At 42.3% G+C, this 26,605-nt stretch overlaps 1 protein-coding gene across 6 annotated transcripts in view; it reads right to left on the reverse strand.

Annotated features, from left to right (window-relative positions):
- The window catches only part of LOC137341562 (phosphatidylinositol 3-kinase C2 domain-containing subunit gamma-like), a 147,895-nt gene extending 131,563 nt beyond the window's left edge, over positions 1-16,332 (reverse strand). For all 6 annotated transcript variants that reach the window (XM_068004750.1, XM_068004749.1, XM_068004747.1 and 3 more), the window contains exons 1-3: positions 15,812-16,332; positions 9,960-11,236; positions 417-547 (exon numbers count right to left, since the gene is read on the reverse strand). In XM_068004750.1, coding sequence (XP_067860851.1) covers positions 417-547; positions 9,960-11,183 — 1,355 coding nt within the window. In that variant the 5' untranslated portion in view covers positions 11,184-11,236; positions 15,812-16,332. The remainder of the gene's footprint in view (positions 1-416; positions 548-9,959; positions 11,237-15,811) is intronic.
- Positions 16,333-26,605: the final 10,273 nt, after the last annotated feature.

Genomic DNA, 26,605 nt, shown 5'->3' on the forward strand with positions numbered 1-26,605 from the left:
TCTGATATATGCAGCTGTCAAGCAAAGCTTTGTGCTGGGGGCGCTAATTTATAAAATCTACCCTTCCAAACACATCTGGACTGAAAGTTTAAAAAAATCCAATTGTCTTCTCAAAGTCCAATAAATTTTAGTTAAACAAAATGATTTAATTGCTTACATGTTAAATGTGAGACTCTCTTCATACCATTATTTTACAATGTAAATGGGATTCACATATACTACTACAGTTTTAACTCTTATACATAGACTGGGTAAAAAGGTAAAAATGCATCAACAACAGAAATAGAGCCCTAAGGGACTAACGGGCAGCACCCCTTAAGTCTTCTCATTTTGTTAAGCAGATTCTCAAATCAGATCAGAATTTATTAGCAACAGCCATTTTATTGGTGAAAATATTTTGTGTATTCCAGACTTACATATTTAACAAGTTGCAGAAGACAGCGACCTCCTCGTTACTCCCCTCGGGTTTGTCTACCAGCTTCACCTGCTGGTCAGCCAAAGGCAGCGATAGGCCTTTCGATTCACGTGGATCAAAGGTAGCAGAGAACTGTAACCAGAAGCAGAGCATAAATTGAAATAAGCACAGGGTGTTTGAAACCATCCAGGAGGTCAACTCTATAAAGTCCAGGAATGATTGGGAAGGGTGTGAAGACTGGATCCAGGCCTCAAGTCACAAGCCATAAGCCATGAGTTAAACATGAGTGTTAAGGCCTTTCTGCCAGTTCTGCTAACCAGAGTATCATTGTACAGGTATAGGTGAAGTCAAGGACTGATCCCATTACCTTGTCTCCTCCTGCACCACCAGGGGTTGGATGTACACTTACCCACTTCGCTTCTTGATTCTTAGCATGGAAAGACCACTAGACAGCATGGATTCCTAGCTCTGATAAGGGGCATGGAAAGACCACTAGACAGCATGGATTCCTAGCTCTGATAAGGGGCATGGAAAGACCACTAGACAGCATGGATTCCTAGCTCTGATAAGGGGCATGGAAAGACCACTAGACAACATGGATTCCTAGCTCTGATGAGGGGCATGCATCACAAGAAGTGACCATAAATTAGACAGACACCATGATGCCACCTGGATCCCAAGATTACAAATCTAGTAGGGAGGAAGCAATGGGCTGCACCCAAGTCGTCTGGTCCCTTTCAATTGGGAGAGGTTTTACCCAGGCATGTTTAATAAGATTGACATTTGGCTTTGTTAACTCTCCTGTTTAGTAGTTGCTGAAAACAACATTTAAAATACCTTGAATAGACACACATGCTGGTCAACCAACAACTTGATGTCCCTCCCCCATGAGGACATTGCACATATCGAGCTGGATGGGACTTAGGGAGGAGGAGTGGGGAAGAAAAATTTAGCTTTGGGTGGAAACACAGTGATGGGTCTCACAGCTCAATTTTGCCCCCTATTCTGCCTGATATCACGGAAGAAAATCTAGCCCATCAAATTCCTGGACCAATAGGAATCAACTTTTTATAAAAAGCATATTAAAATTAAACATTTTTTTGTTGCTGTAGCTCTGGTGAGTGATTTGACAAGGATTTTGGATGGGGAGTGGGCATCCATGGTAATGCAAGCCTCTGCACCATGCCTCTTAAGATTAAAATCCTGTATGTCAGTCTTCTTTCTGGTGTCAGGCTTTTTCTATATATATCTTTCGAGCAGCTCAGTTTCTGATCACTTTCAGTTTCAAGCTATCTTTGTTCCGGTGTCCATTCTGGTTTAATCATGTAATTGTTATTATCAGCAGAGTTACGCTTATTGACTGAGGACTTGCTTCTTCCTCTAACAGATATCACTCCCTACACTACTTTATCAGTGCTGTGTGAGAGTGCAGTGCTTGTGGATTCAACACTGCTGGAGTACAGGTCAAGGGGGTGATCAATTTGCTTCCTGTGTGAAATTCAAAATCTTATTATTTTTAGTGGAGGACGCTCCTCCCTTGTTATGGAACTGGCTCAGCCACAAGTCCCTCCCCTCCCTCATTCAATCATTCTTCCCCACCCTCATTTGCTCGCTCCTCCCCTTCCTCATTCCTACCCTCATTCCCTCGCTCCTCCCCTCCCTCATTCCCTTGCTTAATTCATCCCTCGTTCATACCCTTTTCCCCTCTCTCATTCCCTCTGCCTCCCCTCCCTCATGCCCTCGCTCCTCCCCTCCCTCATGCCCTCGCTCCTCCCCTCCCTCATGCCCTCGCTCCTCCCCTCCCTCATGCCCTCGCTCCTCCCCTCCCTCATGCCCTCGCTCCTCCCCTCCCTCATGCCCTCGCTCCTCCCCTCCCTCATGCCCTCGCTCCTCCCCTCCCTCATGCCCTCGCTCCTCCCCTCCCGCATGCCCTCGCTCCTCCCCTCCCGCATGCCCTCGCTCCTCCCCTCCCGCATGCCCTCGCTCCTCCCCTCCCGCATGCCCTCGCTCCTCCCCTCCCGCATGCCCTCGCTCCTCCCCTCGCTCCTCCCCTCCCTCATGCCCTCGCTGTATTACGCTGCGTGTAATTGGCAATGATGTCCAAACAAGATCAGCTCTTTTTTCAGGCTGCATTGAGGTAGAATCATAGAATGTTACAACACGAGCTATTTGACCCATTGGGGTCGTTTTTAACTCCCAGCTGCGCACTGCTCCCCTGCTCAGGCTTCAGGCTAAAATAGTAGTCTGGCCCCAGCGATGTTATCGGAGCTCGATCAGTATTTTAAAGAAGGACCTCGCTAGCTCTCAGTGGGTGTCCTTGCCGCTTGCAATTTAAAATGGTGAACATTTAAAGAAATATTTCATAATTCTCAACGAACATACATTCCATTGTTCCATTGAGGAATAAAAACTCCATGGGAAAAGTGATCCATCCGTGGCTAACTAAAGAAGTTAAGGATAAATTAAATTAGATTGAAAGAAGAGGATTATAATGTTGCCAAGAAGAATAGTAAGCCAGAGGATTAGGAGAGTTTTAGAAACCTGCAAAGGATGACCAAAAAATTGATAAAGAGGGAGAAAATAGAATGAGAGTAAACGAGCAAGAAATATGAAAACAGCTTGTAAGAGCTTCTACAAGTATGTAAAAAGGAAGAGAGTAGTGAAAGTAAACATGGGCCCACGAGAGGCTGAGACAGGAGAAATTATAATGGGGAATAAGGAAATGGCAGAGACATTAAACAAATATTTTTTATCTGTCTTCACAGTAGGGGACACAAAAAACATACCAGAAATAGGGGGGGGGGGGGCGGAGAGGGGAACCAAGCATCTTACAAGAGTGAGGAACCTAAAGTAATTAATATTAGTAAAGAAAAAATACTGGAGAAATTAATGGGACAAAGTACCAACAAATCCCCTGGACATGGCGTACATCCTAGGGTTCTAAAAGAGGTGGCTGCAGAGATAGTGGATGCGTTGGTTGTGATCTTTTAAAGTTCCCTAGATTCTAGAACGGTCCCAGTGGATTGGAAGGTAGCAAATGTAACCCCGCTATTCAAGAAAAGAGGGAGAGAGAAAACAGGAAACTACAGGCCAGTTAGTTTGACATCAGTAGTTGGGAAAATGCTGGAATCCATTATTAAGGATGTAGTAACGGGGCACTTAGCAAATCATAATATGATTGGACAGAGTCAACATGGTTTTATGAAAGGGAAATTGTGTTTGATAAATCTCCTGGAGTTTTTTGAGGATGTAACCAGCAGGGTAGATAAAGGGGAACCAGTGGATGTAGTATCTTTGAATTTTCAAAAGGCATTCGATAAGGTGCCACACAAAAGTTTGTTACGCAAGGTAAGGGGTCATGGGGTTGGGGGTAATATATCAGCATGGATTGAGGATTGGTTAATGGACAGAAAACAGGGAGTAGGAATAAACGGGTCATTTTCAGGTTGGCAGGTTGTAACTAGTGGGGTGCCGCAAGGATCAGTGCATGGGCCTCAGCTATTTACAATATATATCAATGACTTAGATGAGGGGGGGAGCTGAGCGTAATGTATCCAAGTTTGCTGACAACACAAAGCGAGGTGGGAAAGTAATTTATGAGGAGGACATAAAGAGTCTGCAAAGGGATATAGACAGTGGGCAAGAAGGTGGCAGATGGAGTATAATGTGGGGAAATGTGAGGTTATTCACTTTGGTAAGAAGAATAGAAAAGCAGAATATTTTTTAAATGGTGAGAAACTATTAAATGTTGGTGTTCAGAGAGATTTGGGTGTCCTTGTACAAGAAACACATAAAGTTAACATGCAGGTACAGCAAGCAATTAGGAAGGCAAATGGTATGTTGGTCTTTATTACAAGGGGATTGAAGTATAAGAGTAAAGAAGTTGTGCTGCCATTTTTCGGGACTTTGGTGAGACCACACCTGGAGTACTGTGTACAGTTTTGGTCTCCTTATCTAAGGAAGGATATACTTGTCTTAGAGGAGAGCAACGAAGGTTCACTAGATTGATTCCTGGGATGAGAGGGTTGTCCTATGAGGAGAGATTGAGTAGAATGGGCCTATGTTCTCTGGAGTTTAGAAGAATGAGAGGTGATCTCATTGAAACATAAAAGATTCTGAGAGGGCTTGACAGGGTAGATGCTGAGAGGCTGTTTCCCCTGGCTAGAGAGTCTAGAACTAGGGGGCATAGTCTCAGGATAAGGGGTCGGCCATTTAGGACGGAGATGAGGAAGAATTTCTTCGCTCAGAGGGTTGTGAATCTTTGGAATTATCTACCCCAGAGGGCTGCTCATTCGTTGAGTATATTCAAGGCTGAGATCGATAGATTTTTGGACTGTAGGGTATCAAGGAATGCGGGATCGAGCGGGAGAGTGGAGTTAAGGTCGAAGATGAGCCATGATCTTATTGAATTGCAGAGCAGGCTCGAGGGGCCGTATGGCTGACTCCTGCTCCTATTTTCTATGGTCCTATGTTCAACCAGATCGGAAGTGAGTGGGTAAGTCCCCCACTCCATTTTAACTGCCCCCTCATCTATTTTCCGCCGGGCAGGGGGAGATAAAATTCCCATCAAATCTGGGTCAGTCTTTTTCTCCACGAGTCTCTTAGTTTAACTTTACTCTAATGGGCCGCTCATTCATATACGTTTGCCTGTGTTTTATAAAGCACATTTAAGAGCATTAGGAATGATATATACTCTCAATGCCTGATATTTGGCGTAGACTCATACAGTACTTTTTTATGTTCAGCAAAAGTTGGGAAGTGGTTTTCCACAGGGATCGGTGCTGGGACCACTGTTGTTCACAATTCACATTAACACTTTGGACATGGGAATCGGAAGCACAATTTCAAAATTTGCAGACGACACCAAATTGGGGGGTGTAGTTAATACAAAGGAAGAATGCTTCAAAATGTAAGAATACATTAATAAACTTGGGGAATGGGCATGTAATTGGCAAATGAATTTCAATATAGATAAGTGTGAGGTGGTACATTTTGGTAGGGAGAATAAGGAGGCCACATACTGCTTGGATAATGAGTGTCGAAATAGGATAGAGCAGCATAGAGATCTAGGGGTACAGATACACAAATCACTAAGAGTAGCAACGCAGGTTAACAGGGCCATAAAAAAGGCAAACCAAGCACTGGAGATCATTTGTAGAGAGATAGAATTGAAAAGCAGAGAAGTTTTGTTAAACTTGTATAGAACCTTTGTTAGACCACACTTGGAATACTATGCACAGTTCTGGTCTCCATATTATAAAAAGGATATAGAGGCATTGGAGAAGGTGCAAAAAAGATTCACAAGGATGATACCAGAACTGAGAGAATATCCTTATCAGGAAAGGCTGAACAGGCTGGGGCTCTTCTCTCTAGAAAATAGAAGGCTGAGGGGTGACCTGATGGAGGTCTTTAAGATAATGAAAGGCTTTGATAGGGTAGACGTAGAGAAAATGTTTTCACTTGTGGGGGGAGTCCAAAACTAGAGGTCATAAATATATGGTAATCCAATAGGGAATTCAGGAGAAACTTTTTTACCCAAAGAGTGGTTAGAATGTGGAACGAGGTACCACAAGGAATAGTTCAGGTAAATAGCATAGATGCATTTTCGGGGAAGCTAGATAAGAACATGAGGGAGAATGGAATAGAAGGTTATCCTCACAGGGTTAGATGACGAGGGGTGGGAGGAGGCTTGTGTGGAGCATAAATGCTGCGATGACCAGTTGCGCCGAATGGCCTGTTTCTGTGCTGTAGACTCAACGTAACTCAATGTAAGTAAACAAAGATAAGTAAGTTGACTCTTGCTTAATCATTTTTGAAGTGATCTGGCTTTTTTCCTCCAAGCACTGTACTAGTTTCTAACAGTACTTGAGCCCAGTATATTGATTTTTGTGTACAACAGCACAGCTTTTCAATAACCACTGATGGGATCAAAGTCAGTTTGCAATAAATGTGCATCAAGGCTGCAATACTGTATTTTGTTCTGCCAACCTTCACTAGTGATTTCACATAGTCTTATTTTGGGATTTTTAATTTATTTTGTCTTCACAGAAAGGACTTGGGAATAAGTTATGTTTAAATGTGCTTTAGAACAAAATGATCTTACATAGGTTTAAAAAGCCAAAGATTGAAGTTATTTTTCTTATTCTTGAGATGGGTCCTATAGTTAGTTGAGGGTGAGATTTAATTACCACTGTTATTCCTTATGTTGAGTTACAGTCTGTGAAATAAAACAGGCAAAGGTTCGTATCTGGCCTTGTCTCACTAAAATGTTTCAGCCCGCCTTCGGGGAGATTGAAAAGACGAACATGAGAAAGGTATAACATCCATTTCACACCACAGGAGGGTCCTATTATTACACCCCCAGGTTATCATACATTATCATATAATTAGACATAAGTTGTTCGGACTGATTTAAGGAGTGACCAGCACTGCTATGCCCATGAGAATACCAAAGTCAGATCTGAAACTCATCATACACGCCCATCCCAATTTTGTTGCATAGACTACTAAGGCTTTCCTCCAAACATTCTAACTACTTTATTTTAAATATATAGTTATGGCAGCATTTAAAACACCATTTGACAGTATGTGATACTGAAAATGATGACACATGAGAACGAGTTACATCACAGCAATCTAGCTTTTAGAGGATGCAACAAACACACAAAAGCTTGAGCAGTTTTGAACTCAGAGTAAATTTTATGAGTTACCGCTTATAATTTTAACGGTCAAGAAAAATCACATGGGGTATTGACTTCTCTGCCTGAATTTCCCGTTGTGTGAAGCATAGAGTGGGAGGGCTAACTGGTAAAAAATCAACCCAGATTCTACCATAGAATAACATTTTAGTCTGTAATAAAATGGTATACACAGATTGTGTAATATATATATATATCTTACATCTGTGCGCAGTCAACTTTTCCCATTATAAGTTTCTCTGTCCATTTATAATGGAAACTGTCGATGTAAAATTGTCTTACTCAATTATAAATATGGTTCAATTATCCTCTTGCCCTCTAACCCTGCTTCATCTGGTCTAAACATGGTCTTGACTTCCCATGTGCAACACCATGGGTGATTGACTAATAATCTATTAAAAATCTTGTGTCCGTGTGTGCTTTATGTCAACTTTTTCCATTCTAAATTCCTCTGTCCACATTTATAATGGAAACTACCTATGTAAACATGTCATGCTGTAATTGCGCCATCCAACCAGTGAAGGGGTGGCAGTGCCACCACTGGTGGGGAGGGTGTAATTACAACACAATAAGTTTAAATAGATACTCGAGGAATTTCTTCGGGCTGCTCCCACTCCACCTTCAGCGGGAGGCCCATTTATAAATAGGGTTACTGTTGAACTTCCAATGTCCGATCAGGAGAAACCTGAGGAAATCCCAGGCACGTGTTTCCATTATACATGTGAGCATAGGAATTTATAAATGGAAAAAAATGACAGGAAGTGTGTACAGATGTGAATTTATATGTGTGTGTGCATGTATGAGAGGCAGAGTGAGAGAAGAAAAAAACAACTGATGCTATCACTGCAGGATTTTGTTGATAAATAATCTGAAGTAAACTAGCAGGAAGTTTCTCTCTCTCTCTCTCTCTCTCTCTCTATGTATATATATATAACTCTATGGGGGTTAAATTGGATTGGGCCATAAACTGGGCGCGGGTACCGCAATCTGCAACTAACCCATGACCGGTGCTTCCTGGGCAGGCAGGATGAAACATTCGTCCGACCTCAGTACTTACCTGAAAGCAACGTTGCAAATCAGCGTTGACATGAGGATTCAAGGACATTTGCACTTTTCACCGGCAGAGGGAACCCCAATCTCTTAAAGGCAGGATGTCCAACTGACAGCCTGCCAAAATCTCTGCAAGGTAACCGATTCCTGTTATTTGCTAAAAATAACAGTCTGCTGCCTGCATGGAGTCTGAACAGAGATCAGATATCACACACGTAAAACACAGATGCAGGTCCCGTCCCTATGTTTACAAACCGTTGAGTTATGTTAAAACATTGAATAAAGGTTGCGTACCACCAAATCCCACATCCTCCAATCTTTCTGCCAGACCTCACCAATCTGCCAGTCCGAGTTTGTACCAGGCCTGCGAGAGAGCATGCACCAAGGTTCTCTGCTGATGCACTAGAGGCCTTGGTGCAAGAGGTGGACAGAAGGAGGGACATCCTATATCCATGGGGCGGGGGGAGGGGGCAGAGTGGAGAACAAGAGCCCTCGAGACACATGCTCAAACGGCAGTGGGAGGCAGCGGGGGACGAAGTCGATGCCAGGCGCATAGCACCACGAACATGGATGCAGTGCAGGAAGAAGTTCAATTCTTGACACGAATGGTCAAGGTTTGTGAGGTCAACTGTCAAGTGCCATCTCCTACCGACTGCACCACGAGCCGCATCCACTGCTCCACGTACTATAACCCCATCACCCACATACCAACAAACTCTTTCAATCAGTACTCAACTCTTCCAATCAGATGCTTCCTCTCACCCTTACACATTACCATTGTTTCAAGCCGCACACCCACAGCTCACAGGCCACACTCACTGGCAGCTATTTAACCATGACAGGCACATCACCCAGACTCCTGTTATGCACCGCCTTCTTGCAGAAGGCGGTGCATAACAGGAGGCAGCAGGTGGCATTGGTATTTAGCCCCTCGAGCCTGTTCTGCCATTCAATAAGATCATGGTTGATCTGTGTCCTAACTCTATATACCCGCCTTAGCCCCATATGCCTTAATACCCTTGACTCACAGAAATCTATCAATCTCTGATTTAAAATTCGCAATTGAGCTAGTATCAACTACCGTTTGCAGAAGAATGTTTCAAACTTCTCCCACCCTTTGCATGTAGAAGTGTTTCCTAACTTCGCTCCTTTAAATGTTAGACTATGTCCCCTTGTCCTAGTATTCAAGTATAGGAGACCTCCAAAAACAACTACAAATGCATCAGCAGCCAGAAGCAATAATCCAGCAACTAACCTCTGAATCCCGCATGTTCCCTTTAAGTAATGCTGGTGGGGGAGGGGTCCTCCAGGTACTCTAAGACATGTTCAGATGGTCGTGGTTGAGTGGAGTGTCAAATGGTGTCTATCACTTTAAATCAGCGTTGCACACTGATCAAATGCATATTCTCCCTACTTTACATGCTACCGGCGTTCGTTATTTGCGCATGCGCTAAACCCTTTACCAAGATGAAGTTCGGCGCATGTGCATCCAAGACGCCATCTTGGCTGTTCGGGAGGCTGCATAGTGCCAAAATAACGGGCGCTAGATGGGCCCAATTTCTAGCCCTATATATCTATAGCTATAAACACATTGATGCAAGTTAATGTTTAAAACAAATCTTCTTCGGATTATTGGAATACTGAAAATTTCAGCTCAACATTTAAGCTATTTACAGTGTACCAAAATTCAGAACATGCACTATCTATCCAGTAATACAGAAAGCTAAAAAATATTTTAAAATTTGTATTTATTTATTGTTGGCTGACAAAGCCCTTTTCCACAAAGTATTACTTACGTTGTCTTTGCTAGGCTGAAATGAGAATACACGGCCAGAGACGGGCAAATCTGAGGCTGATACCTTCATCCAAACATCTGGCGGAGAACAACAATTCGTCGATGATGCTGGTGGCAAAAGTTGCGATTGCTGATTCAATGTGGTGTCTGTTTTGAAAATATTTGGCAGTTGGAATGGTGCACCACTTGAGTATTGATTACTAAGGTTTGTGTGGGACGGTCCCATTGCTTCAAAACCTATTGGCACTAGTGGGGACTGCGAGGAGTTGGAATCCATTTCAGCCATTCCTGATTGCATAAACTGGTCCACTGCAGCCTCAGTTGGTTTTTGATGTTCTGATCCTTTACTTAAATTCATTTCAAAAGTTGGATGTGAAGGCCTAGGTGAATGAGTGCTTGCAGGACAGACATCCTGAAACTGCAGACTGGACACTTCTTGATAACCAGCTCCCAAACATTTTGGGTCACTGTTCAAGTGCATCATCTTAGGATGAAGATCAGGTGGGATTTGGCAAGACTCTGTTGTACTGGGTGTTACTGGTTGATCATACAAGGACCATCCCATGTTCATCAAGCTACTTTCTTTCTCCAAGGAATCTGAAGCCGGAGTTGGCATTTTAGGACCAGAATCAAACGGATATTCATAAAACATTTGTTCAGGATTGATTGGATATGGCACTGGTTCGGTGTGTGATGTCTGTGCTGAACCAGATTCTTGCAAATTTCCTGGTACAATCTCTTTGGCGAATTCCACTTCAGGTTTTTTCTGAAAACTGAATAAATCTTGGTCAAATGCCATTTGGTTTGAAGCAAGGTGCCAGTCATAGTAGTTTTCTTCAGGGAGTTTTGTATAGTAAACATTTTGTATGCCAACTGATGCCACCGTTTCCTGGTTCAGCAGGGTAGGTCGGCAACTGTCGACTCTAGGAATGCCCATCACTGGTTCATTATGCTGCAGTTGACAATCAGAGAAGGTTTGCATGCAAGTTGAATAAGGTATTTGGTAATTAGGCAAAGGATTCATTGGATTAACAGTAGGTATTGTCCCTTGAAAGTGCACTGAACTGGGCATCCGTTGAAGGTCTATTGTAGCCGTGCCAATTTCTAGTTCCGTGCAATTTACTTGCCAGCCGTACGGAGGCTGCGCTGAGGGATCAGGAGCGGGATACTGCTGATGACCTGGAGAAGATCCACCCACTGGTAATTCCATTCTCCAATCTTCCATTTTTTGCTGCTACTTCCTCAGAAATATGAACATTCTGTTGCAATCAGAATAACCTACAAAATAAGAAATTTGTGAAGTAAATTCTACTGAATACTATTTATAAATACAAGTGACTGGCTATGCAATACCTTGTTCCAAGAAGTTCCCTTTAAACTATGTTTCATCTGACAGTTCTATAATGTATAATTCTAATCACAAAGCACAATAGTTGTGTGCAATAATGTTAGTTAATTGGAATTTAGGAAGTTTTTTTGAACCTTAAACTAGCATTATCATTAAAAGGCAGATATAAAAAGACCACATATTCCACATACAATACGTTATTTGCGTTCTCATAATAGATTTGCAAAAGATGAATCATTCAAAATCAGGTTCGTCTCTTGGTCGACTTTCCAGATGCAATATTGTTCAATGTGAATCTCAGTTCAAACCTAGAGTTTGAATTTTCTGGCAGAGTGAATGACTGTGGGCAGATTCCCCAATCCTCATCCAGGGATGGCCAATCTTTCAAAATGAAAAGCCAGAAAAAGAAATATCTGACAAGGAGCCACTGATGCCGACTCCCCAGAGGTCGGAGTTGTTGATGTTCAGGTGGGTATTCATTGATGACTTGAGAACTGTGCACCGACAGTCAGCAGCACTTCATCAATGTAAAACCTCCCTAAAGAATTCCCAACCTGTGACTGTGGCACCGATTTGAACTCGGGACGGGATCGGTGAGTGAGTGGGGTGGGGATCCAGGGAGAGCGACAAACCCACATGCCGAGGCCCAGTGAGATTTTAGCTCCCAGGCCTCCTTTCCATATTTAGGATCGGACCCCCCCTCCCAAACCCGGCAGGAACGGGAATATGAATTCGGGAAGCAGGAGGCTGCCGACAGGAACAGCCCCCGGAATTCATGTAAGTCTCGGGGAGCAGAAGGCAACCCGGGGCAGGGGAGGCCCATGGTTTCCTTGTAGTGCCTGGAGAAGCACTCATGCAGTTAGGTTCCAGTCGGTCGGATAGGGGCATGGTAGGAGTGGGTAAGTCTCCTGCTCCATTTTAACTGCCTTCCTGCCTGATTTCCACCAGGTGGGAGGAGTTAAAATTGAGGCCATTGTTTCGTTGGACTGAACAGCCCTCAGGGAAGTTTGACGTTACATCCCTTGCTATTACTATTGAGCTGCTTTGAAATACTCGGCATAATTCACATTATTGGAGTGGACCAGCGGGGAAGGAGATCCTACTTGAGGGTCTTGAGGCTGGAAAAAAAAATGATGTGTGGAAAACAAATTTTATTTACAATACTTGTGTGGAGCAGAGGCTGGGTCTTGCACTTGCACTATGCAGGAATGATTTTTATGTTTTCAGTCTGCCTCTTCCATCTTTCCTTAGGTTCAGTTCTACACTTCCATTGTTTAAGTTATCGTCAATAAAAATTTATTTTCCCTCTGCAGTATTGGCTACCAAATTACTTTTTCTTGTGACTCATCTGTTTGCCCCCATCTGCTCCTTGCTCAATGGTATTCACTAAACACCGTTTTCCGTTCCTTCCCCTGCATCATAACTATCAGGAAAGACTGAACAGGCTGGGACTCTTTTCTCTATAGAGAAGGCTGAGGGGTGACCTAATAAAGGTCTTTAAAATTGTGATGGGCTTCGATAGGGTAGAAGTTTCCACTTGCGTGTTGTCCAAAACTAGGGGTCATAAATATAAGATAGTGGCTAATAAATCCAATAAGGAATTCAGGAGAAACGTCTTTACCCAGAGTGTGGTTAGAATGCGGAAATTATTACCACATGGAGTGGTTGGGGCGAATAGTATGGATGCATTTAAGTGGAAGCTGGGTAAGTATGTGAGGGAGAAAGGAATAGAAGGTTATGCTGATAGGGTTAGTTGAAGTAAGGTGGGAGAAGGCTTGTGTGGAAGATAAACACCGGCATGGATCAGTTGGGCCGAATGGCCTGTTTCTTTGCTATAGGTATTCTGTGTTGATTGTTCCCAATTTCCTATGGCCTTCTTCAGCAATATATGTACAACTGCTGTGGCTGCCCACACCAGCAACAGATAGCAGTAGGGCAGCTAATCACAAAGGGGGAGCCACACAAGAAAGCTGTGCTTCAGGAACAATAAGGCTGCTGGCAGCTCGTAGGCTTACTTTCGATTAGATACAGACATGCTGTCTATGCGCCATTGACAGTGGGAGTCCTGAACTAAAACAACTCAACTTCTGTAAAGTCGACTGCCGCAACTCTTTGTCAGAATCGATTTCTTTTTGCGACTCTGAAGCTTTAAAAAGATTGGCCACCCCCTGTGGTAAGGCTTGATTCAGGGTCGTGACACTTGATGTGCAAACTAGCAATACTGGCTGGCCCGGGGAATATGTCACTTCCCTGAACCTGCCAGCAGCCAGAAGGAGAAGACGCAGAGCAACAGGCTCATCAATGTAATTGTGCACCAAGCTACAGAGCAAGGCTTAAATAAAACATTTCACCCAGGAGGATAATTTCAAAAACACAGCCACACGCTTCATCACTACCAGTGAGAATGGTTTGTGTACATACTTATATGAAATGTAATCTTTATCCTCAGGCTGTGAGCATATCTTAAATGCCTGGCCATTTTCAACTATGCAGAATGTTTACAGTATGATTACAAACATGATTGTGTCATTATCGAGAGTATAAATAGATATGTGTGTGCGGGTGGGTGTGTGCATGTGTGTCTGGCTCTTTCTGAAGGGCAAAAATTGATTTGAGGCTTTACAAAATGGAGGAAAGACAATCCAAGGTGTAAAGAATAACAAAAAAAAAATCTTGCGTGCTTAGTTGTGATAATGTTTTGGAGGGGAGACAGCAACTGTATTTGAAGTATTGAATGCTTGTTGTAAGTTTGTGGCAGTTTCCCAAAACTGTCTCTAAGATTTTGAAGAGAATATTTCAGTAAATTTCAGGAGAAAACAAAAACAGAAAATGTTGGAAATGCACAGCACAGCCATCAGCATTTGTAAAGAGAAAATATTTTTTGGAGTGAGATCCCTTTGTCGGAACTGAAAGATAAGCAACCACTTACTGGAGCTGCAAATAAAAGGGAAGAAGAAAAGACACAACAAATATTCCAATCACAGAAAGTTAGTGAGTTGATTAAAACTGCATAATAGTAAAATATGGATCTATTAGACAACATATAAGATCATCTCAGTGAGGTAATGATAAGTCTTTAGAAAAATATGCAAATGGGAAAAGGCATGAGAAAGATCCACATAGAGAAAAACAGCAGCTAAATAGGAGAAAGTGAAGACAGCAAACATTGGCCCAGATTTTCCTGTCAAAATAATGGTGAGGCTAATGGTGTTTGCTATTATTTATGCACAAGTGCTACAGCAACTTCAGGCGAGGGGCAGATGCACGGTTAAACTCAAATATCCAAAAGTTGCTGTCCGAGTTGTGTCTCTCCGCCGTTAGCTTCGTGAAAACGGCATCTCGTTGTCTGCCTCACCATTGAAATGCATTGAACGGCGTGAAGTTGCTGGATTTGTGCGGTAGATACGAACTAAACTCACCGCAGAAAGTTAAGTCTTGTCCATTCCAGTCTAAGTACCCTTTTAACGACTTGATCAGTGTTAATTACCGCCAATAAACCTCTCTGGTACTGAAAATTAATTATTACATGTGCGGAGTTTCATTCCTTGATTTTAAAGATGTCAAATTGTAAATTAATTTTTTTTTTACTTTTCCTTTCTGTCTTTTTTTTCACTCTCTTAATCCAATCTTTCTTTCCCTCTCTTTATTTCTCTTTCTGTACCTGATTTGACATTGAATTCACCCACTCTAATTTACACTTCCTTCTCTGTTTATTTCACAATCCTTCAATCTGATTGATTAAGGAGACACACAGTTGCTTGCCCTGTTCACTCAGGTCCCAGATGCCCTGTTCCCCTCACTGCGATGTTATCAGCTCACACTTTCAGCAACTTGCCACGCAAAAAATTAAAAAACCTAAAAATGGAGGGACAAGTCCAACTAATAGCAGACACCATTAGATGACCTGCTACAGCAAAATTTGGCCCATTATCTGATGAGCTTGCTGCTTTTTAATTAAACAGTTTGCAGTGCATTTCTCTCTGTGATTGGCCTATCTGTTGTTTCTTTCTCCCTCCCCTTTTGTGTCCAATCCTATTAAGAAATTTGCTTATCTTTCAGTTTCCACTTCTGATGATAGGTTGCACCCAAAAAGTGCCTGTCCTTTCCCTTTACGTTTATGTTTACCCACTGTGTACTTACGGCATTTGCAGTTTATTTTTATTTGCATATCAGAAAGAATTCCTGACAAGTTTTAGCTGTAAAGGCGGCCAAACTTCAATGTATCATAGAAATTACAGAACAGGAGGTCATGGTGCTGTGATGCTCAACTGGGACTATCAATTCCTCCCCATTTTCTGTCTCCTTTTATATTCCTCGTCTTCAAATACTTATCCAATTCCTTTTTTAAAATGATCTTACAGCCTCTGCCTTAAAGGTCACTTGCAGTAAAATAGTTTGTGTTCTAATAATGCTCTGCGACAAAAATGAAGCATTTCTGTTCATGATGTATTCTTATTTCTTTCCTGTTATATGGTACACAAGAGGTTAAAACTATGTTTACTTACAGAAAGCGACCCAGTCTGGCTGATACACACACACATTAGGACCATGCAGAAATGAAGTATAGTTCAGGCAGGCCTTGATATCAAAGTATTTCTTGCTGCCATTCATCGAAAATGCTTTGTAGATCAATTAATAGTTCCCCAGAGAAGGCCACATCATTCAATTTAAATACAAGAAGATAAGCAGTTTGAGTTTGAGAGATATATTTTTAATTTCCTTTGTTCCGTTCATTCTTCAAAAGGATTCTGAAACTATATTTCCGGGTGACTTGCTCCAAGTCAGCAGTCACTCTGAAGTCGTCAGGAGATAGGAGCAGGCCAGAGATGCCATGGTAGGCCAACAGCAAACCACCACGTAAGATTAATCAAATCAGGGACCTTAATCAGGAACTGTTTCAGGACCAGTTCTACAGAGTGGCAGTACAGGAGAAATAACTTTTCGATATCCCGTAGAGGAATAGTTAGATCTATGATTATAGTTGTCCGTTCAATATATCTGCCGAGTAGCTTACAACCTAAGCCTCGGTCTGATAAGAGTGTTTACTCTTCCAAGGTCAAAGAGACCACGTGACAGCACATGATATATCCAGTATGCTGAAATGCAGTGACGAGGGTTTCTGTTTCAGTATTACTGCATCTGTTTTTGCCTCAAGCAAGCTATAACACATCAATTGCTGGTGATGTAAATCAATATTTTAGGATTGCACAGTCTTACTGTTGTTTGAATGTACTTAAAAAAAAAAATAGCTTTTAAACAATCAAAATATTCCCTAGACAATTTCAGATTTTTCATCAGTTCTTTCACTTGGGCATTGTTTGTTAAAATCTCAGTATTTTATGCATAGTGTTGACTACAGCTGGAGAATTGTGTGCAGTTCTGGGGGTCCCTGGACTTGTCATTTACCTTGATGTTGAGCAAGTGAAGGCACACCAATTTGTGGGGAGCAAAGGTTCATTCGCAGGGATAGTCTGCGACGCTGAACCCAAGGAAAATGTCGAGTGTAAGACCCCGAAAATGTAACAATATCCATGTGAAAAAGGTTCTTCTAAATTCTCCTTCTAATTATTGCCCTGAAGCTATATTCCCCTTGTTACCAACTCATCCACCAGTGGGAATAGGGCTGATTTTAACTTTCAGCAGTGGAGGAAAAAGGGGTGACAACAGATTGGCCGTCCATTATACATCCAGTCCTAGTTTCCATTCTATTGACTTAAGTGAGAATCAGCCCTCGTCTCTCTAAAACTTTCATCATTTGGAAAACCTCTATTGGATTCCCCCAATCTGCTCTGTTCCAGTGAAATAAAATCCCCAATTTCTGAGTCTTCATAACTGTAACCTACTATTCATGGTGTCATTCTGGTGAATCTTTGCTCTAACATCCTTCCTATTATGAACTGCAAATAGTGCTGTGTGATAGCCTACCTGGTGCAAAAACAGGGGCAGTAATACTGAAGATGTAACTGAATCAACTTTTCTTTTCAAAACTGAAATACAGGTCTCAACTCAACACAAAAGGAGTTTTGGACTTATACCCTGCCACGAGAGGAACCCAAAATCCACAGCGGGGAAATCTAAATCTGATCTGTAAACATAGGAACAAGAGTAGGCCATTCAGTCCCTCCAGCCTGCTTTGCCATTCAATTAGATCATGGCAGATCTGTATCTCAACTCCATTTACCCATGTTGGCTCCATATCCCTTGATACCCTTACCTAACAAAAAATATCAAGCTCAGTCTTGAAATTTCTAATTGTCCCAGCATCCACAGCCTTTTGGGGAAGAGAATTCTAATTTCTACAGACATCAACAGATCCCACTTCCCTGCTATGCCCATTATTTGAGAGTCACGCCGACAGAGAAACTTATACCCCATTGCCTCCTATGCCATAAACCACTGTCCGAACTCTTTCCCAAGAGCATTTTCTAATCTGAGTTGAGTGGTAATGGGAGTCAGTTCTGTTGCCGCGCTGCAGGATAGGGACTCTTGAGTTTTGCAGTGAGTAATCCCACTGGTGCAATTAAGAAATAAAATGCAGTTTTACAATTACAGGCAATCACAGTGTTTGGATTTACCATCACTGAATATTGACAGCTCCTTAGATAAACACTTATTCTACATTTTTGGAACAGCATCATTAGTACAGTTTACCAACACTCAAACACTGGCGGTTTGAAGAAACAAAATATACCGTTTTCTTTGTGCTCTCGGTGTTCCTGCAGTAGCTGAACCATCGATATCAACCAAGTATATATATTGGATATATAATTGAAAAGGAAAAATTTGCAGGGGTATGGGGAAAGAGCGGGAGAGTGAGGCTAATTGGATAGCCCTTTCAAAGATCCGGCACAGGCACAATGGGCTGAATGGTATCCTTCTGTGCTGTAGGATTCTATGGTCTAACTCATTGCCAGACTTTGAAATGCAGTCTATGGGCCCTGGTTTAATCAAAATCCTAGCCCCAGTTGTGGACTAAATCACCTCCTGGACCAATCAACTGATCTACAGTCAGAGCAGAAGAAACATTGTGATTCCACTCGCAGGAACCCAAGAATAGAGTAAAGTCTCGTTCCTGGACCTGTGATCTGTAGCTGCCTGCTGTCTCTTCCTCTGTGAAGCGAATTACCTGCTCTTTCTTTCTCTGCACTCTCTCGGGTCTCTCTCTGTCCCTGATGTCTCTAGGGTCGCCAACCCTCCAGGATTGCCCTGGAGTCTCCAGGAATTAACAACTAATCTCCAGGACACTGCTGTGAGCAACCCAGGAGAAAAATCATAGAAGCAATAAAAAACTGTTTTAAAAAAAACTTTCTTTGAACAATTTTGCTTCTTAGTTGTAAAAATATCAGACATGGGAAAAATATCAGACATGGGAAAAATGGCTGTTGATTGACAGTTAAGAATCATCCAATTGGGTAACAAAGAGTCTATTTACTTTCCGATTGGCGTAGGAAAGTGCTGCACCACGAGGATGAACATGTGGGGCGACCAATGGTGGGAGTGTGGGGGCGAGGCATGTTGGAGGCAGGAGGTCATGTGATAAAACCTCCAGGAATATGTCCAACCAGAGTTGGCAACCCTAAATGTCTCCCTAGTGGCTCCTGTTACAATTCTGGCGCTGTCCAAATACTTCCTCATTCCTAGCACAAAGGAAGCCCATACTTCCAGTCAACAGAAATATGACCTTTTGTGCAAAGTAACCCGAGAGAGCGCATACCCAATGTGAACAATAAATCGCACGTGGCACTGGTAAGCTCACGGAATATAGCACAAACTGTCTCGCGCTCTCCGATTCTTCTCGATAAACTCACAAAACAGCCTTGTAACAGTACCGTATATCTCAGCTATAAACTGTAAATCAGGTCCATTAGCAAAATTAGAGAAGAGCAGGATTAAATATCACAGATATCACTAGCTTACAGTAAAATATTTAATTCCACACCAGTACTTTAAAGTGGTCTCAAAAATAATAAACGCCTCAGAACTTCCAATAATTCTGAAACTTGGAACACTCATCTGTGAGCAAAAGCTTGTGCCTGACATCAGACTTTCATGGGTGCTTTCCACCACCCTCAGCTCATTCAGTTGCCTGTGAGTGGAGATTCACTAGTGACCCAGTGAGAGGAAGAGTTATTCCTACTCCTTCGCTTTGAAGCCCAAACTGCGACACAAGTAATGAAAAGAAAGCAATGAATCAAAACAGCGTGACACAGAACGACAGTTGGATATTGCTTACAATTAATCAAAGCTGATCCACTCTAAAACTCTTACAGTGACAGACCCGTCAGTCAAATTAGGCTTCATGAATATCAAGGAAGTATTGATATCTCAGATGTCATGTACCAATCTCAAGTCATTCATCACCTTCAGGACAAAGCAGAGCTGACTGTCTTGTTAAGCAGGAACCCCCCTCCCTCCCCTGCCGCACTGTTTAGACAGCCATCCGATCTGGTAGGCCTTTGAAGGCTTGGTAATAACAGAACACAAAATGAATTGTAAATCTGGGAACATCAGAGTCCCTGATCCATATTAATTGTTTCTATCACTTGGATAACTCTGCATCCAGCACTCGCGAGGGCATCCGTCTAAACCAAATTCATCTGCTTTTGAAGTGACTAATGCAATAGATCCTATTTCATGCACATAGACAAGCTGTTTCCAGCAGGCAGCAATTGAATCAAACTGGTTGCAAAAACAATAAAAATATAAAATCTTCAAATGAAACACGAATCTGAATCTGCAACTCTGCTGCCCCACCCTTTCTGGTTCCATTGCTTTCTGCTCTCACTCGTTCCACAGTTCTACACATTTTCTTTCTCTCTCTCTCTATCTGTCTCTCTGTCTATCTATCTCTCTCTTTGTCTATCTATTTATCTACCCTGATTTACCTAGGGCCAAATAAGACCATTACCCATGTCTGTGATAAACCCTTTATAATATTAATTTCAAATGGATTACACACGGTACCTCTTAGTGATACATGTCCAAGTCTCGCAGTTGAACTCTTCATAATACCGATTTATGGCTCTTTACATTTTTTTATTCCTAGCTAACTGTCCCATTACAGCTGACAGCAGCCTCTCTGATCAATGCTTAAACTGTGACTCAAGTAGATTAAATCTGTCCCCACTGATTCAATAAAAGGTTCTATGAATCTACATTGATTTGATTAAATTTACCTTTTGAAGTTACATACATACATAAAAACATATGAATTAAGAGCAGGAGTAGGCCATTCGGCCCCTCGAGCCTGCTCTGCCATTTGATGAGATCATGGCTGATCTGATTGTGACCTCAACCCTACTTTCCCGTCTACCTACTGTAACCTTTGACTCCCTTGTTAATCAGGAGTCTATCTAACTCAGCCTTAAAAATATTCAATGACCCTGCCTCCACCACTCTCTGGGGAAGGGAGTTCCACAGACTCACGACCCTCAGAGAAAAAAATTCTCCTCATCTCCGTCTTAAATGGGAGACCCCTTATTTTTGAACTGTGGCCCCTAGTTCTAGTTACTCCCATATGGGGAAACATCCCCTCAGCATCTACCCCTTCTAGTCCCCTCAGGATCTTACATGTTTCAATAGGATCACCTCTCATTCTTCTAAACTCCAATGTGTACAGTTGAGTACTAGTTTAAAAGATGTGAGTTTTCATTTCATCTCCAACAGCCTTACACAGAAAGTAGAATATAACCCTACCTGCACAAAGTGTGGCCCAAGAGATTTATTAGCAGCTTAGCCAGTCAGCCAGCCCAGTGCAAGGTGGAAATGACTCTGTTCCAGTAAATGAGACTTGGCCGGGAAAGAGACAGAACTTACTGCAGAGCAAGTTTAGCCACTGAAGTGGTAATTTACAACCTGCTGTACAATTAACTTAAACTCTCGTTATTATAGTATTATAGTATTGACCAACAGAAGGAAGTTGGAACAGAGTAATATAATTTGATACACCACTTCTAATCAACCAAGATAGAGTGTAAGGTAGTGCTCGAGGGCCTTGGCACAAAACTGGTGAAAATATAAAGAGCATTCCATCCTAATCACAGTCTAAATCAAGTTGTCAATGTGTAAGTAAGTCAACTGACCTGAATCTGATCAGACTGCAGTTCCTACCCGCACTTTTCTTTGGAACTTATAAAACAGAACTTTGCTTCCTCCTCCTTCCTTTGGAATTTGAACCATGTTTGCGTTAATTTACATATATTGTGTACAACAGTGCAAGACCACAAGATGGCCACCCTTATCTGTATTCATCCTGTCCATCTTAGCTCACCCTTCCAAAAAAGGTACAGTCCCCTCCTCTCTCCCCCTTCCCCCCTCCCTAATCATGCCATCCCTGAAGGACGAAGGTGTTCCATTCCACTGATCAATTCCATCTGTTGGTCGTTCTTTAGCGGAAATAGGTCTTCTTGTCAACAGTCCTTAAGTTACTCTTCACAGTTTGTCCCTGTGCCCTTTGTCCTACTGCCTTGCTTTACCTTCAAGGAATGTTCTGGGTTTATAGAAACATAGAAAATAGGAGCAGGAGTAGGCCATTCGGCCCTTCGAGCCTGCTCCGCCATTCAATATGATCATGGCTGATCCTCTACCTCAATACTATATTCCTGCTCTCTCCCCATACCCCTTGATGCCTTTTGTGTCCAGAAATCTATCTAGCTCCTTCTTAAATATATTCAATGACTTGGCCTCCACAGCCTTCTGTGGTAGAGAATTCCACAGGTTCAACACCCTCTGAGTGAAGAAATTTCTCCTCATCTCAGTCCTAAATGTTCTACCCCGTATCCTGAGACTGTGACCCCTCGTTCTGGAGCCCCCAGCCAGGGGAAACATCCTCCCTGCATCCAGTCTGTCTAGCCCTGTCAGAATTTTATATGTTTCAATGAGATCCCCTCTCATTCTTCTAAACTCTAGTGAATACAGGCCGAGTCGACCCAATCTCTCCTCATACGACAGTCCTGCCATCCCAGGGATCAGTCTGGAGAACCTTCGCTGCACTCCCTCTATGGCAAGTATATCCTTTCTTAGGTAAGGAGACCAAAACTGCACACAATACTCCAGGTGTGGTTTCACCAAGGCCCTGTATAACTGCAGTAAGACATCCTTGCTCCTGTACTCAAATCCTCTTGCAATGAAGGCCAACATACCATTTGCCTTCCTAACTGCTTGCTGCACCTGCATGTTTACTATACCTTTAATATCTCACATACAATTCCATTATAATACCCTCAGTTGCCTTCATTTGTTGCCTTCAAGAGCCCCGTTACCTGTAATCTACCATCAGAGGTTGGTCCTACGATGCTTGGGGATCAGCCTCGTGGCTCTTTTCTGAACTATCTCCAGGTCTTGAATATTTCCCTTGTGTCTTGGTGACCAAACCTGGGCACAGTTCTCAAGGTCACCGGAGTACTAGACGAAGCACCCTACAGAGCACTATACAGAACGCTACACAGATTACTAAACAGAACGCTACAGGATACTATACAGAACACTACAGATTATTATACAGAACACTATGCAGAGCACTATACAGCACACTACAGAATACTACACAGAGCACTTACAGAACACTATACAGTGTACTATACAGAGCATTATACAGAACGCTATATATAACACTATATAGAGTACCATACAGAACACCATGCAGAACATTATACAGAGCACTATACAGAACATTATACAAAGCAGTTCAGCAATTTGTTTTCTTTGTTAATTTTAGTTCCACGGTGCCTTGACATGCAAAGTGCTGAATCTATTAACACCGTCCGATCTCTTTCAACCACACCTTTAGCTATTTCGATACCATTTAGTGGTAGTGTTCTCACCGAGTCCGGTTGTGGTTTCAAGCACCGCTCCAGAGACTTCGGTGCATAATCTAGGCTGACATTTCAGTTCAGTACCGAGGGAGTGCTGAACTGTTGGAGATGCTATCTTTTGGACGAGATGTTAAACCCTGTCTGCTTGTTCAGCTGGATGTAAAACGTTCCATGGCACTATTCGAAGAGTAGGGAAGTTTTCCTAGGGTCTTGGCCAACATTTATCCCTCAATCAACTCTATCAAAAACAAATTAACTGGTCATTTATCTCGTTGCTGTTTGTGGGACCTTGCTGCGTGCAAATTGGCTTCCATGTTTCCTACATTACAACAGTGACTACATTGCAAAAGCACTTTGTTGAGGTTATGAAAGGCGCGATATGCATGTAAGTTCTTTCTTCCTTCACTCATGTGTATGTAATCTATGTTTCTTCCAATATGCAATATCTTAGACTCATCTCTATTAAACTAGAAGAGCTCCTGTAGCATTGCCCACGGAAAATCAAGACAAAGCAAAATTCCCTCAGGATGTATTCAAAAGCAGAGAGGTGAAAGAGAAGTAAAATTGTAAACCACTATTTATTCATCTCAGGTTGAGAAGAATCTGGCAGACGGACAAAGATGAGGCCATAAACTATTAAGCACAAGTTTAAAACTTTAGATAAGAGCAATGCAGCCATTTATACAGGCACTAAGAGGAGCCTCTATGAAAGATAAAAATGGCTGGGGAGAGGTCCAATGGGTAGATGGAAAGTTCTGGAAACCTGACCTGGAAAAATTTCAAGAAAATCATTTCCTTAAATATAGAAAGGGAGGGGGGAAACAGAAGCAAAGGAAGAAGACAATGGTGAGCAGTTGTTCCTTGTTACTGTTATTCAGGAGGAAGCTTAATAATGTTGGCTGGATCCTGTGTGGGGCTGTCTGAATATTGATGCTGTAGGTGTGGGGAATTGGAGCTTCTGAAGCTCGATCTGGTGACTCCCAGTCTCTGCATGCAGGTTCCCTTGGACGCGTCCAGATACGATCACCTTAGTCTGAGTACATGAGTGGTGGGGTAGGGGCGGATCCTTCCCGAGTGCCTAGGCAATGAATGCTACTGCCTTGCATACCTCCTCTGACCTTCCTCCAGGATCACAAGAGTGCGGCATCCTCAACTGAATACCACGACTGCTGAGGCTCTGAACAATTAGAGTGCTGTTACCAATGACCACCGATGGAAAATTAGGTGTAACTTTAAGGAAGTAATAATTGCTTTAGTGGTGAAACAACATGTAAGTGATAAATTGCTGTATTGTTTTGTAGCAGCTTGATTCTAACACCTGCCAAGCAGAGTTCTCTTTGAAGAGGAGGATACAAAATGACCAAACTGGCCTACAGCCAACACCCATTTACTATGGGCACAGAACAACTGGAACACACTTCAGACACTTCACTCCATTATGGCACCATCAATTAATTGAAATTATTTTCAAAGCCTTAAATGAGCTGTATGTATCCTCGATGGCCATGTCTTCAGTACCACATACACTTCACCACCATAGGATGGCACGCCAAACCAAAACAGGGCGGAACCAGCTGGAACACCCGATAATCTGGGGCCACTTGCACTTGATGCACATCTACATGACTGGCATCGACCCTCCCCCCTCAAAACCAGTGGTTCTTAAAGACATTGCCATACAAATACCCCTAAAGGATGCTAAGGAGCCCTGACCAGGCAGACTGTTATCACAGCAGAGAAGAGGAGAAAAAGGCCTACATCAGAGAAGAAAGGCAGGAAGCAGACAACATTTCATAACAGATTGATTGCAGAACATGATGGTATTGCCATGGGTAGACCAGGAAAATTTGTTGCTTTTTGCAATATCTGTAGATGTGATTTTACTGTTAGCCATGGTGGACACTGCAGCATCTTGTGAAGTAAGAAGTCAACAACAATAAAAACTTGCATTTATAAAGTGCCTTTAATGTAGCAAAACATCCCAAGGTACTTCATAGGAACGTAATCAGGTAAAAATTGACACCAAGCCAAAGAAAGAGATATTAGGACAGGTGACCAAAAGCTTAGTGAAAGAGGTAGGTTTTAAGGAGTATCTTAAAGAAGGAGAGGTGGAGAGGTGAAGAGGCTTGGGGAGGGAATTCCAGAGCATAGAGCCTATGTACCTGAAGGTACGGCCGCCAATTGAGGGGCAAAGGAAGCGGGGGATGCACAAGAGGCCAGAGTTGGAGGAATGCAAAGTTCTTGAAGGGTTGAAGGGCTGAAGGAGGTTATGGAGATAGGGAATCATCAAATATCAGCAGATTATAGAGCACACTGGAGGGATAAAGAAACAATCTGTTGTTACCCAAGATACACCTAAGGCAACAGAGGCACAGGATGTTTTTGTCACCTACCTCGCAGAATACAAATTTCTATTTTCTTGTGGAAATCGCATTACTAAAGTTCATGAAGAAGCATTGCAAGAAGTTGTAAAGAAAAAGCTTAGCTGTTACTAAAGCCAACTGTATTGCATAAGATCCTCTGGGTCAAAGATGTGATAATGATGTGCCTCGAGGTTTCCTTCTTTGTGCACCTAAATTAGAGCACACACATTGGTGATGTGAAGCTGTTGATAAACTCAGTGGGATATTTTAATCAGAATGCAAGTCAATTTTTGGATATGTCAGAGTGTTCATGAGGGACTGACAGGGCAATGTTTGACTGCCTTGGGGACCCATTAAAAAGATTCAATGCGCTTCAAGGAAATTTTGTTGCAATTTCTTCTGACAATGGAGCTTGGGAAGAAGAACAATATAGCGTTGTCCAGCCTGAAATAAATCAATCCAGACATTGTGAAGATATGTGAGTCATACGTCATTTGCAGTAATTCAGGCGATAAGCTCTTTCAATAGCAATTGTAGAAATCATTTCAGATGCCGATTGGCACCATTCTTCCCATTGATAGTGAAGCAACAACAGCAACAAAGAGTTTACCACCCTTCTTTTGATGCAGAAGCTCTAAATACAATAGAGCATGTTCCCACAAGGTGACTTAAGCTACACAAAGTGATAAACTGGTTGGTAGACAGCTACATGAGATGCATTGCAGTCATATGTCATTGCCTATTCAACCTTGGATTGGCGAGATCATAAGTGACTACAAAATCACAAAGTAAGAGCAACGTTCCTCTTTCTGAACTATGTACTGGAGCTTGGGAAACTAACATGATGACACTACACATCGATATCATCATGTTGTGTCAGCATCTTAGTTGGACAGTTGCTAGCTGTCAAACTGATTGCTAGCAGTCTACTGAAGTCAGAGGCTGCAGTAAAAATATTGAAGCACAATGTTCATAAAGCATTAAGTAGCCAAGGACATTTTCGACCTGAGAATTGAGATTTGTGTAGGATTATCTTGATGAACATAAAGACATCAGTGCAGCAACAACAACAACAACAACTTGCATTTCTAAAGCACTTTTAACATATTAAAACATAGAAAAA

Source organism: Heptranchias perlo, chromosome 24 (genome assembly GCF_035084215.1).
Source record: "Heptranchias perlo isolate sHepPer1 chromosome 24, sHepPer1.hap1, whole genome shotgun sequence".
NCBI classification, from domain to species: domain Eukaryota; kingdom Metazoa; phylum Chordata; class Chondrichthyes; order Hexanchiformes; family Hexanchidae; genus Heptranchias; species Heptranchias perlo.